The sequence below is a fragment of the Stenella coeruleoalba genome (genome assembly GCF_951394435.1).
Source record: "Stenella coeruleoalba genome assembly, chromosome: 5".
NCBI classification, from domain to species: domain Eukaryota; kingdom Metazoa; phylum Chordata; class Mammalia; order Artiodactyla; family Delphinidae; genus Stenella; species Stenella coeruleoalba.
This window is the reverse complement of record NC_137150.1, coordinates 133,418,157-133,434,812: the sequence shown is the minus strand read 5'-3', so window position 1 is coordinate 133,434,812 and position 16,656 is coordinate 133,418,157. Positions and strand designations below refer to the sequence as shown.

The window sequence follows — 16,656 nt, the reverse complement described above, 5'->3', positions numbered from 1 at the left end:
AGCCAAACACCATACCAATTTCTTTTCCAATGTGTAGAACAAAGGGGAGGTCATTTTAAAAAGTGAAAAACTGGGAGTTCCTTGGTGGCCTAGTGGTTAGGATTCAGTGCTTTCACTGCTGTGGCCCAGGTTCAATCCCTGGTCAGGGAACTGAGATCCCACAAGCCACGCAGTGCAGCCAAAATCTTTTAAAAAATAATAAATGAAAAACTGATTCAAAGGGAGCTGGCAACAGCTCCTTGAAGGCAAAGTCTGTCTTGGTTGCCTTCATTCTCTACAGCATCTATCATGATCTCTAACATGCAGCTAATGTTTGGTAAATGAATTAATGCCTGAAAGAATGAGTTAATGAATTAGGGGGTGGTCCTCTATCCCACTTCAAGCCATACAGTATAAATGGTCTGAACTACTCAGTTTTCCTGCAGATTGGCCTTAATCTCCAAAGACCACCCGACCAATAACTCCCCCGTTACTGAAAAACTCAAAATAGGTAGTGTTCTTATTCAGCCTTGCAATTCAAAGCACAGAATCAAAAACCCACAGAAATAAGTCACCAGTCTCCCCCTAGGAGGTACTGTCAACTGAAGTAACAATAATAATGATGATGATGACGCAGGATGCTGCAAATAAGAAAAAGAGTTTATTTGGGGGTCTTAAGAATTGCAATTCAGAAGACACAGATTCAGGTTCCTTGGAAAGAGTGTTCTGGGAAGGAAAAAAGTCAGGGGCTTATAAAGCCAAAAATCACAAGGTTATTAAAAAGTTGCCTGGAGAGAATTATGATTGGCTCTGATGCAAATCAGAAAATATTTGTCCTTAAGGAATCATAATCTGTTTTAGGGTAGGGGTCTGAGAATTAGATAGACTGTCATGAGTTTCTGGTCAAGTCACAGGTCAGATTCCATCCAGGCTGAGACATGCACAAGTCACCCTCTCAATGGCCTCCCAGCTCCATTTCAGAGAGCTCTCTTAGCAATACTGACTCCATCTTGAGCTTCCTTTCCCAGTACCAGTTAGCAAAACGAAAAGTCTCATTATTCCTTGTCACTTCCAGGTCACAAGGGCCATCTGCAAGGTCACACTAATTCATTTGCTACAGAGACAGTGGCTGTCTTTAAACTCGGAGGTGGAAAAAAGCCTCCTTTATTCTGAAGTCACCTTATGTACACTGTTCCCAGGCGCTCAGCTCCATGAGACTGGACTGGCCGTTGTTCTTCTCCATCTTCCTTGTACTAAAGTGCACCACCCCAAACAGCTCCAGCCCGATTTACCAGGAACCTCAAAGTAAGCGTTCCTCCCTGTGTGCTTCTTTATTGATAAAAACAACACAGTGGTTGGTCTGCCACCAGGGTTCATCAACACTTTGTTGGGTGCTGCATCCCACTGTGGGATCCAGAATGATCCCATCTCTCTACTGGGCATTTCGAAATCTGACTGGACCACACACTGTCCCGTGTTCTGAGAGCACTTCCCCTCCTGTCTGTATACATTTCATTCCCTGACTTTTATTTTCCCTTTTACTACAGCTAAATAACTGTGCAAAGAAAAAAAAAAGTATAATTTTTTTCTTATCAAATAATTTCCTTTTCCACACCAAACTCCTACAAAGCCTTCACTATTCTCACATTTTTACTTGCACCAAATATACATACTGCTTTTTTTTTTTTAAGTAATCAGTGTTCAACGCTTTCTTGATCACCAGTATATCCTGAGAGCCGATTGTTCTAAACCCACCAGTCCGTCTTTTGTAACCTCCCACATGAGGAGACCCAGTTGGGACTCACCAGCTATGGCCCTTCCCCCTGCAGGCAAGCTCCTTCAAAAAGGAGCTGCTTTTGATGATAACAATTTCCCAGCTTTCTGAAGCTCTGCTCTACGTTCTGGGCCACAGCACAAGAAGGAGATGAAAACAAGAATTAAAATTCCATAATGAAGAATGACCCAGGTTTGTGTTCCTCCTGCCTCTGTATGGAGAGATGCTATTTAGAGAGATGGTCTTGAGGAGAGTAACAGTTCAACTCCATGGCGCGCTGGTTAGCTCACATGACCTGTATGGTTCCTATCTGCATTCTCCAGGTGGGGAAACCGAGGCACAGCGGTTAAGGGACTCACCCAAGCCACAAGCTGGTGAGTGGCAGGGCTGGGATTCCAACCCCGGCCGGGCCTCGGGGCTGCAGAGCCTGGCACTACCTCTGCAGGAACAGCAGACAATGACCAAACCGCAGGGAACGAGGGCCTCCCACGCCCCCAAAGCCCCAGCTGGACCACCAAAGAGAAGCAAGAATGGGAGCTGCGGAGCGCTTCATTACATCAGAAAGGCCCCCAAACATACACTGTTTACTGTCAACATTTTTATCAAATCAACAAACAAGAAGAATGTTCTGCATTTATCATTTGCTCGTTCCTTCCGTCATTACCACCTCCCGGAACAGGGCACCCATTGAATGGTATAACTTTTCCCTGAACTGCCCCAAACCCAGAAAGAAAAAGGACTTTGATAAGAAAGACTTCGGTCCGCTCTAACCCACGAGCGATGGTCTCTAAAGCCTGTGGAAGCAAACGCCGAACCAGCCCCAGGAAGTGTGAGGGCTGAGGAGGAGGCGGGGCCGCGCCGACTGGAAGGAACTTGGTGGGGGGGGAGGGGGAGGAGAGGGGGAGGGGAGGGGCGGGGGAGGGGAGGGGCGGGGAGGGGAGGGGGAGGGGAGGGGCGGGGGGGAGGGGCGGGGAGGGGAGGGGGAGGGGAGGGGAGGGGGAGGGGAGGGGAGGGGGGAGTGTCCCTGGGGGGTCCTAAGACCGGCTTCCCCACTGAGGCTGGGTGACAATAACAAGAAACTGTGAGCCCCGAAACACAAGCAGCCCGGATTAGAGCATCTCTCAGGAACCAGTTTGTTAGTCAATCTCACAATACTCTGATTCATACTTGCTTGTGTGAGCTGTGACACGGGGGTTTGAATGGCGAAAGCTCTAGAAAGAAATTGATTCCAAGACCAGAGTCTGAGTTGACAACGTGAGGAGATGGCGCCCCCCAGTGTCAGGATGATGCTTCGGAAACCTGGACCAGGCTGAGCGCGCACAGTGACCTTGATGCCTCAAGGTAGGCACGACCGCTGCAGAAGGGGCGGGAAGGTGCCCGTGGCCGGGGAGGGGAACCGGTTCCCGCAGTACCTGGTTCTCCCTCTGTCGCCGTCCAGGTCCCGGCTCTGTGCTGCAGACCCATCTAACGCAGCTTTCTCCAAAGACTCAAAAATATCACCAAGCCATTTTCATGCGTTTTATTCTCTCTTTTCTTCTGTAGTAGATGCATCAAATCCCGAGGATAAACAGTTTAAAATCATACGGTCTCAGCACCTGGAGCCCCACTGTCAACAATTTCTCTTGTTCAAAGCCAGATCAGTTCCAGCCCAGGGGCCTCTGCTGATTGGCAGGACTGGCCTTAAACCCCCTTTAACGCCATAGACATGTGTAGAAAGCTACCAAAGTCACTTTCCCATGCTTAAGGTTTAAATGGAAAGACAAGCTACCTATGAAGTTCTAAATCGGGGCTGCCAGCCTGGGTCCCCAAGACAGCAAGTGGCTCTGGTCTGCTGTAAAGGATCCATGTACAGTTCTCAAAATAAACTTGGAGAGGGAGAGATCTAAAAGAAAGAGAAAACTGATGGAAATTCACTCCAAGATAAACAAATACATGAATAATGCAAACACTTCCCGGGTCCTTTCAGTGTAACAAAATGTGTAGGGAAAATCTTAACACCCTTTGCCCTGAAGATAACATCCTTAGTATGGATTCTGCAAAGCTCAAGAAAATGTTCCCTGGGCTGGTGGAGTCTAGTTGAAGCTAATCTTGGAAAGAAATCTTAGAAGTCCTTTGGTCCAACTTTGGAGCCTGGTCCCTCATGGAACTCGTCAACTTGAAGCATTTCCCTGCAGGTCAGAAGCTGAGCATTATCAGAAAGGAGAGTGGATGGATCTCTTCTTTACTGGGAACATAGTTAAGGGACAGGATCACGGTATTCCCCCCTCCCTTTTTTTCTTCTGATTATGGTAGTGACACGTGCTCATTATAGAAAAATATACAATGTGGTTTGGAATTTTTTCCTCAGTGTCATTAAATATTTTTCTATGTCACTAAATACTTTTCGAAAATTTCACGGTATCAGCTGCACAATGTTCCATTTTTAAAACCATTCTCTTATGCTCAGACATTTGTTTCCAATTTTTTGCCATTTTAAAGTGAGTGCAGTGAACATTTTGCATATTAACCTTCATCCAGATTTCTGAGTTTTAGAAGGTTCTTTCTGGGTCAAGGGGAAAATCACTTCACTTTTTAAAACATGTGCAATTGAGGGTCTCATGACACCACGCTGCTGGTTTTCATGACAGCCTATGGTGCCTTTAAAGAGAAAATAAAATGGTGAGAAATATATTTGTTTTGAATGGAAAATCAGCTTAAAACAAAAAAGCTGAGATTTGATGTCTGGATTTCACTACCACTGTAGCCCTGGACTGTGGCCTTGGGCAAGTCCCTTTGACTCTGTCAGCCTCAGAGTTAAAATAACTATTTTTTAAACAATTTAAGTTTGTACAGGAGGAAAGCACTATAAAAGTAAAGTGCTAAGTCTTTTCCCTTCTTCTGTGGGACAAAATTCTTTTTTTCTTTCAAATTCTCTCTTCTTGCATTTAAGAAGTTTCGATAGTCCCCCATCTGGGAAACTGCTGTCAGGGTCCCTCGTGAGAGTTTGTCTCTGAGGTCCTGGCTGGTCATTGCTGGGCTTTGCTTGCTGTGAGATTTCAGCAGACACCCAGGAATCCATGAGCAGGTGGAGGGAGGCTTGACTGTGGAGGCGTCAGGCATCAGGGCTGCTTCTGTGTTTCTCCAATTGTCCAGATCACCAAGATGTAAGCAGCGTACACTGGCATCAAAATCTGACGCCCGGAAATGCATCCTGAGACCCAGAACTGCCATTTCCTAGATGAGCTGCCCAAACAGGATCCAAGAAGTTTCAGCACCTATAAAGCAGGGGAGTACCAGACTACTTACATCTTAGAGTTATCCTGAGACTCAAAATAAAAATGAAACCATACATGTGCAACCATTTGATAAACCCTAAAATTCAAACGACCACAAACTATTATTTTGGCAAAATGCAAAGGGCTGAAGTGAGATGGGGGTAAATACAAAGGAAATAGAGGGACTCTCCCTGTTGCTATGCAACCTTACCGCTTCCTTATAATTAATTATTAATGAGATAGTCTAGAATTTTCCAAGTATATTTGGCCCCAGAACTTTCGATTTGAATGACACTTAATAACACCCACACATTAGGAAACATGGGGTTTGTGGTTTGGTTCCACATAGAATACAAGATCTATGAAGGCAAGCACCTTGTCTTGTACCCTGCTGTACCTCCAGGGTATAGAAGAGCTGCCTGCACATAATAGGTGCTCAATAAAATGTGTTGCATAATGCATATACTTTCCATTAGACATGTTTGAAGACAGCCTCCCAAAAGAGTTTGCAGAGAAAAGTAAAACAAGGGTTTTTATGCACTGCTAGTGAAAGCATAAATTGGTTTAAAGTTTTGAAAAGAGCATGGCCTCATTCATCAAAGACTTTGAAAGTGCTCATACCCTCTCGCCAAGTTGTGCCAGCTCTGGAAATCTATTTGGAAGTTATCCTAAGGAAGAAGAAAAAAAAATTTGTGTCTAAAGATGCTCAGGAGATGAAGTGTTGTTTAAAATGGAGAGAAAGAAAAAGGCAACCATCTGAATTATGTTCAAAATTATTGAATGATTAAGTTACAGAATATAAAAACAAAATAGAGAATATTATTCAGTGCCAGTCTGTCAGACAATTGTTCTAAATCTATAGATAGATGGATAGATAGACAGATAGATATACAACTTGTTCATTTTTCCTAACAGCCCTAAGGTAGGTGCTATTCTAATACTCATAGATTAGAACACTGAAGCACAGAGAAGTTATATAATTGGGCCAAGGTCAATGAAAGGACTGGGATTCAAGCCTGGGCAGTCCAGGCTACTATCTGAAAAAATAATGGGAGACAACACACTCTGAGTGTTCGAAAAGAGGGCAATTACATCCCTTCTACTTTTCTGCATTTTAACAAGTTTATGTAATGATGAGAAACCTGCACTCAAAAAGGGTAAATTAAGGACTTAATCTGTGTTCCTATAATAGATCTGAGCAGAAAGACATCTTAATTGACCATAGGACCCCATTACTGCAACCAGGAAACTCCAACCAACAGCCAACTCTTCTGTACACAAGAGAAAATTAGAGCAAATTCCATTTAGAGGGAAGTGGGTTGAAAATAGGTTGTTTTTATGAATGCAGAGAAACTAGCCAAAGCTAGTGTTGGGTTCTCAGTTTCAATGTCACACTTGCTCAAACACCAGTTCTATTTTTAGGTATGGTTCTCAGATAATCACTCTGCCTTACCCAGAAGGAAGTGTTTAAACACCAGAACCTCACGCGTCCGCACAAACCAAGAGGTCAGCGCTGTACTCAGGTGAGATGGGGCGGAGGTGGGATAGAGGTATGCAGGAGCAGTCACGGCCCAGGCACTGGGCACGTAGTGTCCGCTGCTGGAGCTGTAAGGCTCGGGGTTTATATATACATACAGCGCGAGGAACTGCGCTTGATCACCTTTTAGCGTGGTAGGAAGAAAGGGTAAACACGCTAATGATGCTAGTGATGAATGTGAAACGGAACAAATGCCACCGTACTTATCTAAATGGAAATTTTAAGCTAAGGGCACTATATCTATTCTACAATAAGGGTCACTTAGTAACTCTAGAATTTCATTTCCAGGTGCTGTCTGAGCCCACTAGTCCCAACCCCCAGACCTGTGGGTCCAGCCCTGACCATTCGCTTCTAAGGACTACAACTCCCAGTCTGAGGGAGATCTCTACGCATGCGGCCTGACGACCTACGCCTACATTTCCCAGCAGGCCGAGCGGCTACGCTGACGCACGCGTGCGCTCTTGGTCGCTTTTGCCAACTCTGGTTTGACCTACAGCCGCCAGGAGAAGATGGCCGCCCCGGTAGTGTCTGGGCTCTCCCTGCAGGTGAGAGAACGGAGGTCCTGAAAGCCAGCGGGAGAAGCCCTCCTGGGGTGACTCGTACCAGACCCCTAAGATCCACGGTTCCAGGCCGCAGCTGGGGAGCGTGGCCGCCGTTCAAGGTCGCGGGGCCAGGCGAGTGGGGGGCGACGCCAGGCTGCCTGGGCAGCCCCGCTTTCCCCCCGGGGTGCGCGCGGGCCGGTGGGCTTGGGGCTGCGCGTGTCCTACCTTGGCGTCCTGTGAGCACAGCCTCGAGAAGCAGCTGGTTTGAAGGGCACAGGTGAAGGGGGATCTCTCTATGTTGTGGTGGTCACACCTGGCTGGGGTCACCAGTAATGCTAAGGAATATTTGTAAAAACACATTTCACGTTTTAATAAAAAAGTGAGACCGAAAAGTTAAAATGAGTCGTCCTTGGCTGCTCAGCCAATAAGGGGTAGAGCTGAGATTCGAATCCACAGAGTTGGAAAGAAAATTCGTGCTCTTTATATTACATGATGCTTTACATATCATGACAGCGTACAGCTTCCGTAAGTTTTCCATAAGTGTTATAAAGTCTTTTAACCCTCACAACCGGTATAGTACACTTAGAGCTGGAATTATCTGAAGGTGACCTGTGCCTTTGCAGGTGCCTTTTAAACTCCGGATTCCAACTCTTGATAGACAAGCTACCATCTCAACAATATGAAGGTAGTATTTTGATAGACAAGGTACTAGGGCCTGTTCTCACATCGGACGGCTGGAGTACCCAAAGAATTCGTCTGTATTTTCAGATAGCATTTGGATTCTAAGAAGGTCCATCTCTTGCAGATCATGCCTGGAATCCTCCCTCTTTTTATTAAAATCATGCTCGAGGGTGGTAATATAAATGCCGAAAATCTTGTTAACATTTTTGGAAGACACATTTCACCAAACTTAGTGTTTTCTCTCTCAGTGGTGTGCTTGCCTCAGCCTACTCCTAGGAAACCAGGAAGTTAGAAGTAGAAAAGCAATTTCCCAAGCAACCTGGAATGATTTCCAGTGGGGAAATTTACTCCTAGGTAATAAAGAGCAGCTCACCCTCATGTAATCTATGTGATGATACAAGGACACATGAGAAGCGAATCATCTAGAGGTCATGTTTACTGTTTATTACTGCAGGTTTAAATGCAGGAATCCTTTAAGTAGTCTCATTTGGATCTACTTTCTCTTTGTTTTAAAGGTGCGATGCTTCAGTACATCTGTGGTCAGGCCGTTTGCCAAGCTTGTGAGGGTATGTCTTTTGTGATTGTAAAGCAGATAAATGTGTGTGAATCAGACAGCAGTACACTTAGGGGCATGGATTTTGTATAGTTACCCCTAAACCTTTCTGCATGATCTGTGGTTCCCCAAATATGATGGGGGTGGAGGGGCTAGGGGACGGAATAATGTTGAATGCCTGCCGTGGGACAGGCCCGTGCATAACCTTTAAGTAGGAGAATTTCTTAAAACCCGATAACAGTGATGGGAGGTAGCGGGTCTTCCCATTTTACAAAAAAGGAAACAGACTTTGGGAAAACTTGCCCAAGGTTATTCAGCTTAGTCTTTTTTTTTTTTTTTTTTTTTTGCGGTATCCAGGCCTCTCACTGTTGTGGCCTCTCCCGCTGTGGAGCACAGGCTCCGGACGCGTGGGCCCAGCTGCTCCGTGGCGTGTGGGATCCTCCCGGACCGGGGCACGAACCCGTGTCCCCTGCATCGGCAGGTGGACTCCCAACCACTGCGCCACCAGGGAAGCCCTTCAGCTTAGTCTTAAAGCTGGACTGAAACTAAATCTTGCTCATCCAAAGCCTAAGCTTTTCCACTACAATCACACAGTACCACTAAGCATATGTAGTCATACACTGATGGTAGTGTGGTTTTAAAAGCCAGTGGTTCATTGTAAAAAATAATTCAAGCCTCAGGCACTTAGTAAATTGCTAAAGGGCTCCATTAAACTGAACATTTATGGAGCTCTGTAAGGGATATTTGCAGTATTACTCTGAAATGTATAAAAGTATGCTTGTGTATGTTTCATAAACACCTGTTTGCCTGGTTCTAGCATGTTCAAAACTGCCTTCTATCAGTGTTTAAAACCTCCCAAACTTGGAATTAAGTAGTTATTGAATTCAAAGGAATCCTAAGCTCATCTCATAATTAACATAGTTGAATTATAGATAGTTAGAGCAGAAGGGGACTTCAGACACCATGTTTCCTAAACCCCTCGTTTTAAGGTGAGAAATTGGAAGGTCACAGATAGAGTGACCTGGCCAAGGAAACATCCCTCATTTTGAGACTTGTCATTCAGGATAGCTCTTTGATGACATATTTAAACTGTTTTGTGCTATAAAAGATGTATTTTTAAAATTATAAATATTTCTTTCTGCTATTGATACCGTAGTATTGTCTTAACTGATTTTCCTTTTCGCTTCCTCCCCTCCTCCACCGTTGTTTTTAAAGCCACCTGTTCAGGTATACGGTATCGAAGGTCGCTATGCCACTGCTCTTTATTCTGCTGCATCTAAACAGAATAAACTGGAACAAGTAGAAAAGGAATTGTTGAGAGTAGCAGTAAGTAGCCTTTCCTGTTCATTACTTATTAAGTTCTCGTTGTATATATTTTGCTTAGATATTTGACTCTGCATCCCTAATGAGGTGTATCCTAAGAGAAAGAGTTGCAAGAAAAAGGACAAGCATATTTTCTGTAATGATGTTGATAGTAATAATACTGGGTATTATCGTTCTGAACCTATTGTATAATAGGTACAAACTGATGCAGGTAAGGATATTAATATTAGGAACCAAGATTTGGGGCTCAGAGAAGAAATAGAAAATCTAAATTTAAGATGGTAATTTAAGAAACATTGTCATTTCAAAAGAGAATTAAAAAGTCACCTTGATAATCTTTGCTTGTATTTCCAGGTATTTCCAAAACAGTCTTTAGAATATATTATGATTTTGTTTAACTGGGAATTTATTTTCCTTATGAAGCCTTTTGTGAGGAGAAAATGAGCAGAGCACGCTGGGCAGCAAAATTAGTGAAGGTGCAAGAGTTTCATGACGATAATAGAGAACTGGCAAAGACCACAAGGCTACAGGGGAAAGTTTATTTTTACGTGTTTTTTAAACATGAAAAGAAGAGTAAATGAACTGAATTAACAAAAGCCTACAGTGTAACTTAAATAGAAGAATCCCCACTGCAGTTTCCCCTGAGTTTTCTAGTTAACACATTTTGTTTCTTCCCCTGCTCCTTTTACGGTAAGTCCCCTACATAAAAACGAGTTCCGTTCAAAGAGCGCGTTCATAGGTCCAACAAAGTTAGCCTAGGTACCCAACTAACACAATTGGCTGTATAGCACTGTACTGTAGTAGGTTTATAATACTTTCACACAAATACATAAAAACTAACAAACAAAAAACAGAACATTTTTAACTTACAGTGCCTTGAAAAGTACAGTAGTACAGTGCAACAGCTGGCATCCAGGGGCTGGCGTCGAGTGAACAGGCAAGAAGAGCTACTGACTGGAGGAGGGAGAGGAGGTGGGAGATGGTAGAGCAGAAGGGTCATCAGCAACAGGAGACGGAGGGCTGCAATTTCACTCACATCCCGGGCTTGAAATAAAGATACTGTACTCTATACAGTACAGTACTTTCTAGTTCCCACCTCTGACAGAAGGTTCTGCATTAAAGAAGGGGGATGTACAACTAGTATATAATCTCTCCAGAGAAAGTTGTGTTCTTTTTTTTGATTTTATGTTTTAAGAATTTCTTATAATTTTTAAACAACTTCTAAAGATTTTTTTTTTTAATCTTACTGTTTGTTAGAGGGGATAAAAACCTTCACAGACTAGTTGTATAGAACAATAAGTTTTGTTCGTTTTTTCATTTTGAGCTTTTGTGGGAACTTTTGTCCTAACAGACAGTAATTTTAGCTCTGTTTTCCTCCCTTCGTCCATCTGTCTCTGCAGATAACGCTTTTGATCTCAGTTGGTACTGTCAACTGTTCTGACCCTCACAGAATCATACTTACTGTTGGAGACACTCGGGGGACGGGTAGCAGGAGCAGACAGGGTCACATACAGGCTTTCGGGAGGTGACGGTGACTGCCCGCCACTCGTCCCACGCACCCACTTTAGACCTGAGCACCGGTGCTCGCCAAGGGGCCAGTGGCTGGCTTGTGGACGTTAGAATGGGGTTTAATTAAAACTTGAAGTCGGTTAAGACGTGGAGACATACAGAGGACGCCATTACCTTAAGACTCTTTATAAAAGAAAATCAGCCATTTCTTGGCACTGAGAGGAAAATATGCTGCCCAGGTGTCACTAACTGTCCATGGGTGATGCAGCAAAAACAGATAAGAAACATGAAAAACTGTATGGTTCCAACTCCAGAATGCTTGTAGTTTGTATAAGCTAGCAGTTTTTATGGAAAAATATTGTTTCTTTGGGGTCGCTCAAGTTGAAGTTTTAGCGTTAGATGGCAGTGTAGGCAGGTAGCTAGGATCAGAGACAGAAATTGTCCAGGAGCCCAGGAGAGGGTGCTGACAGAGGGGTTGAGGGGCTAATAGAGGTTCATGACTGAAAGATGCCCAAATGGAAACAGCCGTTGGTTTGCTGGAGCTCTGGCCTGACACTCAGGGGAGCAGAGTGCTGGAAGCTGCACGTGATCACTGACCAGACGTTGGTGACGTAACATAGCGGAGACAAAGTTGTGTCTCTCATGGTAGTTGCACTCCCGTTTTTTGGCCGTTTTTCCTCCCAGACTGGCTGAGGCTGCTCTGGAAGCCCCAGAGCTCCCGCACAGCGCTGGGTTGGTTCTCCTGAGCTCTCTGAGGGGCAGGACAGAATCCGGGTCAGCCTGAGAGGGAAAGGCCAGGAGGCCGCCTGCAGTCAGCACATCTTGTCAGGTCTACACTTGAGTGTGGGCATCATTAGCGCCCTCTTAGCATGGGAAAAACTAGAGCATTACCCATAGTAGGTACATTAAAATAGGTGGTGAATTGAATCTTTTGGCTGCTTAGGTTTTCTTTAATCTCTCTTGAAAGGCAAAAATAAATTTAAGAAACTTCATTAAAGTGGTTTTAAGTATTTTCAAGAAATACTGTATCCTGTGTAAAATCATCTTAAAAGCAAAGAAAATTTTGTGATTGTAAGCTTCCCTTCATGTGCTTTGAGAGTGCTAATTTTATTTATGAAATGTATGATTCATCAGAACATATGTGTACGGCAGCTAGGATCATTTATGGCCTAAAGAGTTTAAGAAGTTATTTTTTTGGTACTTTTAGCAAATCTTGAAGGAACCCAAAATGGCTGCTTCTGTCATGAATCCCTATGTAAAGCGTTCCATTAAAATGAAAAGCCTAAATGACATGACAGCAAAAGAGAAGTTTTCTCCCCTCACGTCCAACCTGATCAGTAAGTATTAGATGTTTTTTGTTGAAGTCTCTGAAAATTCTGCTACTGAAACTGTCCTGCATGGGCCAGGAGCCCCAGCACCGCTTGCCTTTCGGCAGTGAGGAATCTTGGTCTCCCCCAGCCTGCTGAGTCACAATCTACATCTTAACTGGCTCCCCAAGTGAATTGTTTGGGCGTTAAAGTTTGAGGAGCATTGTCTAAAGGATATTAAGATGCAAGAATGTCTGATTGCACAGTTTCAACCCATGGACGAGACCAGTGGGACTCATACCAAGAAAATGGTTTGTAACCAGTGGCTGTGCCCCTGTCCTTGAAGACATTTGCATTCTTTGGTACATTTGAGTTGCTTTTCAAATCCCATGATCACTCAATTCAAAGAAAGCGTGTAGTGAATATAGACAGCGTGTTAATTTCAGGATTTATGGCCAACACTGGTATCTGTGGCATAAACCTGAAAATCAGATTGAAAGCCGTGTCAAGAAATCTACTGCAAATCCATGTAAGACACACACACCCTTACAAATTTAAATCCTTGTTTGTTCAGTCAGTTTTTTTTTTTTGAACATTGCATATTCTTTTTAAATAAGTTGTGTCTTCTCCATTCACATTCTTAAATGACATTGAATTTTAAGGCCACAAATCTAAGTTTGCGTTTGAGGTGAATATAATGTTTCATGAATGACCTGATTTAAGTGAAATACCTTTACTTTCCCAGGTTTGCTTGCTGAAAATGGTCGCTTGAACAATACCGCTGGGGTCATTTCTGCCTTTTCCACCATGATGAGTGTCCACCGGGGAGAAGTGTCTTGCACAGTTACCACCGCATCTGTAGGTGACGGGCTGTTGCTGCTGCATTTGCCTTGACATCCCCTGTGTCACATTTTGCAGAACAAAAAGAAAAAGGCTAAAATCAAGAAATCGGGACAGGCGGCTTGGCCCTTGGGCGGTTTGCTTCATTTATACCAGCTTCTGTGCACCTCTCCTTTGCAAGGGCCAGCGTGTCTTCTTGGTGCTTCCCTAACCAGTGATTATTCCTAAAGAGTGTAGATTGAGTTAAAAATGTGTCGGGAAATACTGGTTTACGTTCCATTAAGGTTTAAGTTATTTTGTAAATATCACACTACGTAGTTTACTGAAATGCGTGTCTAATCTTTTGCGGTGGTGAGTGGGAAGGGGTAAGGCGGAAGGGCCCTTTGGTCTTACTGGCTCGCTGAAGTGAACTGAATTTTGAAACCTACACTATTCTGGGTGCTTTATTTTAATATCAAAGGTCTGTGTGAAGCAGAAGTGTTACTATCTTCATTTTACCGGTGAGGAAACTGAAGCCCAGGGGAATAAGTTGCTTGCTCGAGGTCACAGAATGTGGAACTAGGATTTGAACACAGGCCTCTCTCTCAGAAGTCCGTGTTCCTTAATCTGCACTACCTCCCCAGAATTAATTTTGTTGTTGTTGTCTTAAGTGTGTATTCTCTTCTCACTGTAGTTCAGTCAAGGTAGGGAAACAGTCTGTGGGACTTAATTATCAGTAGAGCGTGGTAGATTTACTTGGGGTACGCAGCACCTGACCTCACCTAGATTAACATTTCTAGTGTTGAAAAGATATTCTAACTCTCCAAAAGAGCATAATGTGAAGGAGACATTTTAGCACTTAGTACCTATTCGTACATTTGTAGTTCAGTTGGTGCCCCCAAAGCTGGGGGCTGAGAGTCAACACAGCTCAAATGTTCTCCGGAGCCCACCGTGACTGCACTGGTTCTCCTTGACCATAGAGCTCAGACCAGGCTTCCCTGGCCAGATGGTCACGCCATCCCCATGGCCAAGCACTGGTGCAGGTCATTCTTCAGTGATTACAAGGACATGATTTTGTAAGTTTCTTAGAACCAACTGATGCTAATGTTTTTGACATTGAGTCTCCCGGGTAAATAATTTCCACCCTTAAATATATATATATATATATATATATATATATATATACACACACACACACACATATATACACACACACACCTTGATTAATGACTAGGGGCACAGACTTTAGAAATAGACTGATTTCAAATATTGGCACTAGTCCTCACTTGCTGGTGGGACCTTAGGTGAGTTCTTTTTTTTTTTAAATTAATTTTGATTGGAGTATAGTTGATTTACAATGTTGTGTTAGTTTCAGGTATACAGCAAAGTGAATCGGTTATACATATATCCACTCTTTTTTAGATTCTATTCCCATATAGGGCATGACAGAGTATTGAGTAGAGTTCCCTATGCTATACACTAGTTTCTTACTAGTTATCTATTTTTTATAGGTGTATATATATATGTGTATATGTTTATCCCAGTCTCCCAATTTATCCCTCCTGCCCAGGTGAGTTCTTCTTAACCACTGTGAGCCTCAGTTCTCCCACACGTAAAATGGGAACAGTAACTCCTGAGCTCCCGGAGTTGTCCAGGTTAAAGGAGATGGTGGTTAAAATGCCTGGCACACACGGGTGCTTAGCACACAGCATGTGTCTGAATGGAAGGTGGGGCATATACTTCTGAGTTCTCTAACCTCAGAGCCTCAGCGAATGATTGATGGAGCACTGATAGACTTCCCCACCACCACCCCCCAAAAGACACTGTCGGATCTTTGCAGAGCTTAAAGGCTTCTTTGCTAGCTTTTGGACTCTTGGGTGTGTGGGTTGGGAGGTAGGATTTGTGACGGGTGAAATGCCACTCCTTCAGCAACATTTGCCGTTCTCACCCAATCGGGGGTAAAAGTTGGGGCAAAAAGGAGAGAACACTGTCTGGATGGTCAGGGCACTTGCTCTGGAGGAACAAGATTACAGAGCTGTACTGACTTCAGGAGCCAGCCGCCTGCCCGGGCTCTCTGTGAGCTGCAGAGAGTGGAGCGGCATGCCAGAGCTCCTGGTACCCGCAGATCCCAGGTCAAACTGCAGCTTTTCATCCAAGGGAATAATAGACTCAGGCTGCACCCGGGGGAGCTGCGCGGAGGAGAGGCCTGCATCCTCAGGCATTATAAACTTCAGGTTTTTCCCCTAATCGTTACTTCTAAGTTGTACTGCTAGTACCATGGAGCAGAGATGGGCAGTAAGTGAACCTAACCTCCCAGTGTGAGCTGCCCATGTGTTCTTGTGAGGCAGGGTCTTTGCACACCCCGACACCAGCATTGATGAGTGACCATTGCGGCACAACTCCAGGATGGGTCCTCAGATATCTAAGAGAGGAATTCACAAGGCCTGTCTTGGTGATACGTTGCCAGAGGGATGTTTTTTCTCTCCTTCAACTATAGTAACGTTCTGTTTTGCTTTATCTAAATTTAAAGGATGGTTTTGTCCTTTTTTAGCCTTTAGATGAAGCCACTCTTACCGAATTAAAAACAGTCCTGAAGAGCTTCCTAAGTAAAGGCCAAATATTGAAATTGGAAGTTAAGGTAGGTTTTTAATTATGTACGGTACGTTTCCTCAGGTTGTTTGACACCTAAAATGGCTATAGAAAGTGGAAAATTAGATTTGATTATGTAAAAACTTGCCTATAGTAGAACCTTCATATTTATATTCAATATAAATGATTATTGAGTCCATTCACAATTTGACTTGTCATTTTCTAGATATAATTGTTACCGCTTACAGTTATGTAGCACGTAGACTTTTCAGAGCACTTTTTCATCTTTCTTTTTGATTAATGAAATGTCAATGTGTTTTCACATTTCCAACCTATTTTCTTTCCTAGATTGATCCATCAATCATGGGTGGAATGATTGTCCGTATTGGAGAGAAATATGTTGATATGTCTGCAAAAACCAAGATTCAGAAGCTGAGCAAAGTGATGCGGGAGAGTCTCTAAAAGTGTTGATTTCCTAAAAGTGAAAGTTCTTAAACTTGGAGCAACAATAAAATGCTTCCTGAAGAGAATATACTATGTTTACTGTCTTTTAAAGTGGAAATATAGGGAGCCTTATTTTTATATCTTTCACGATCCCCTTAGTTTAAAGGTTAAAAGGCCCTTTGGAACTTAGTTTGTGTCGATTATTCTTAGGAATTTATGGAAGCTTGTATCCCTTAGGAAAAAGTTAACCTTTATACCAGGGACTGTTAAGTACTTCATGTATCTTACCTCATTTCCTTTGTCTTCAAGGCCTGAGCCTGCACGTGGAGTTAAGGTAAAGCAAAC

The 16,656-nt window shown here is 43.5% G+C and overlaps 1 protein-coding gene across 1 annotated transcript; it reads left to right on the top strand.

Moving 5' to 3' along the window:
* The first annotated feature begins 6,991 nt into the window (after window positions 1-6,991).
* ATP5PO (ATP synthase peripheral stalk subunit OSCP) lies at window positions 6,992-16,397 on the top strand. The gene is made up of 7 exons (XM_079922440.1): window positions 6,992-7,089; window positions 8,283-8,333; window positions 9,536-9,646; window positions 12,360-12,489; window positions 13,205-13,317; window positions 15,830-15,916; window positions 16,216-16,397. Exons 1-7 carry the CDS (start codon window positions 7,054-7,056, stop codon window positions 16,327-16,329), a joined length of 642 nt encoding a protein of 213 aa, XP_079778566.1. The 5' UTR covers window positions 6,992-7,053; the 3' UTR covers window positions 16,330-16,397.
* Window positions 16,398-16,656: the final 259 nt, after the last annotated feature.

Excerpts from the sequence above, each read along its gene's own strand:
- ATP5PO (XM_079922440.1), top strand. The coding sequence starts at position 7,054 with ATGGCCGCCCCGGTAGTGTCTGGGCTCTCCCTGCAG. Across the intron at positions 12,490-13,204 it reads CCTCACGTCCAACCTGATCA|GTTTGCTTGCTGAAAATGGT; the intron begins GTAAGTATTAGA and ends TTACTTTCCCAG. Across the intron at positions 15,917-16,215 it reads TATTGAAATTGGAAGTTAAG|ATTGATCCATCAATCATGGG; the intron begins GTAGGTTTTTAA and ends TTTCTTTCCTAG.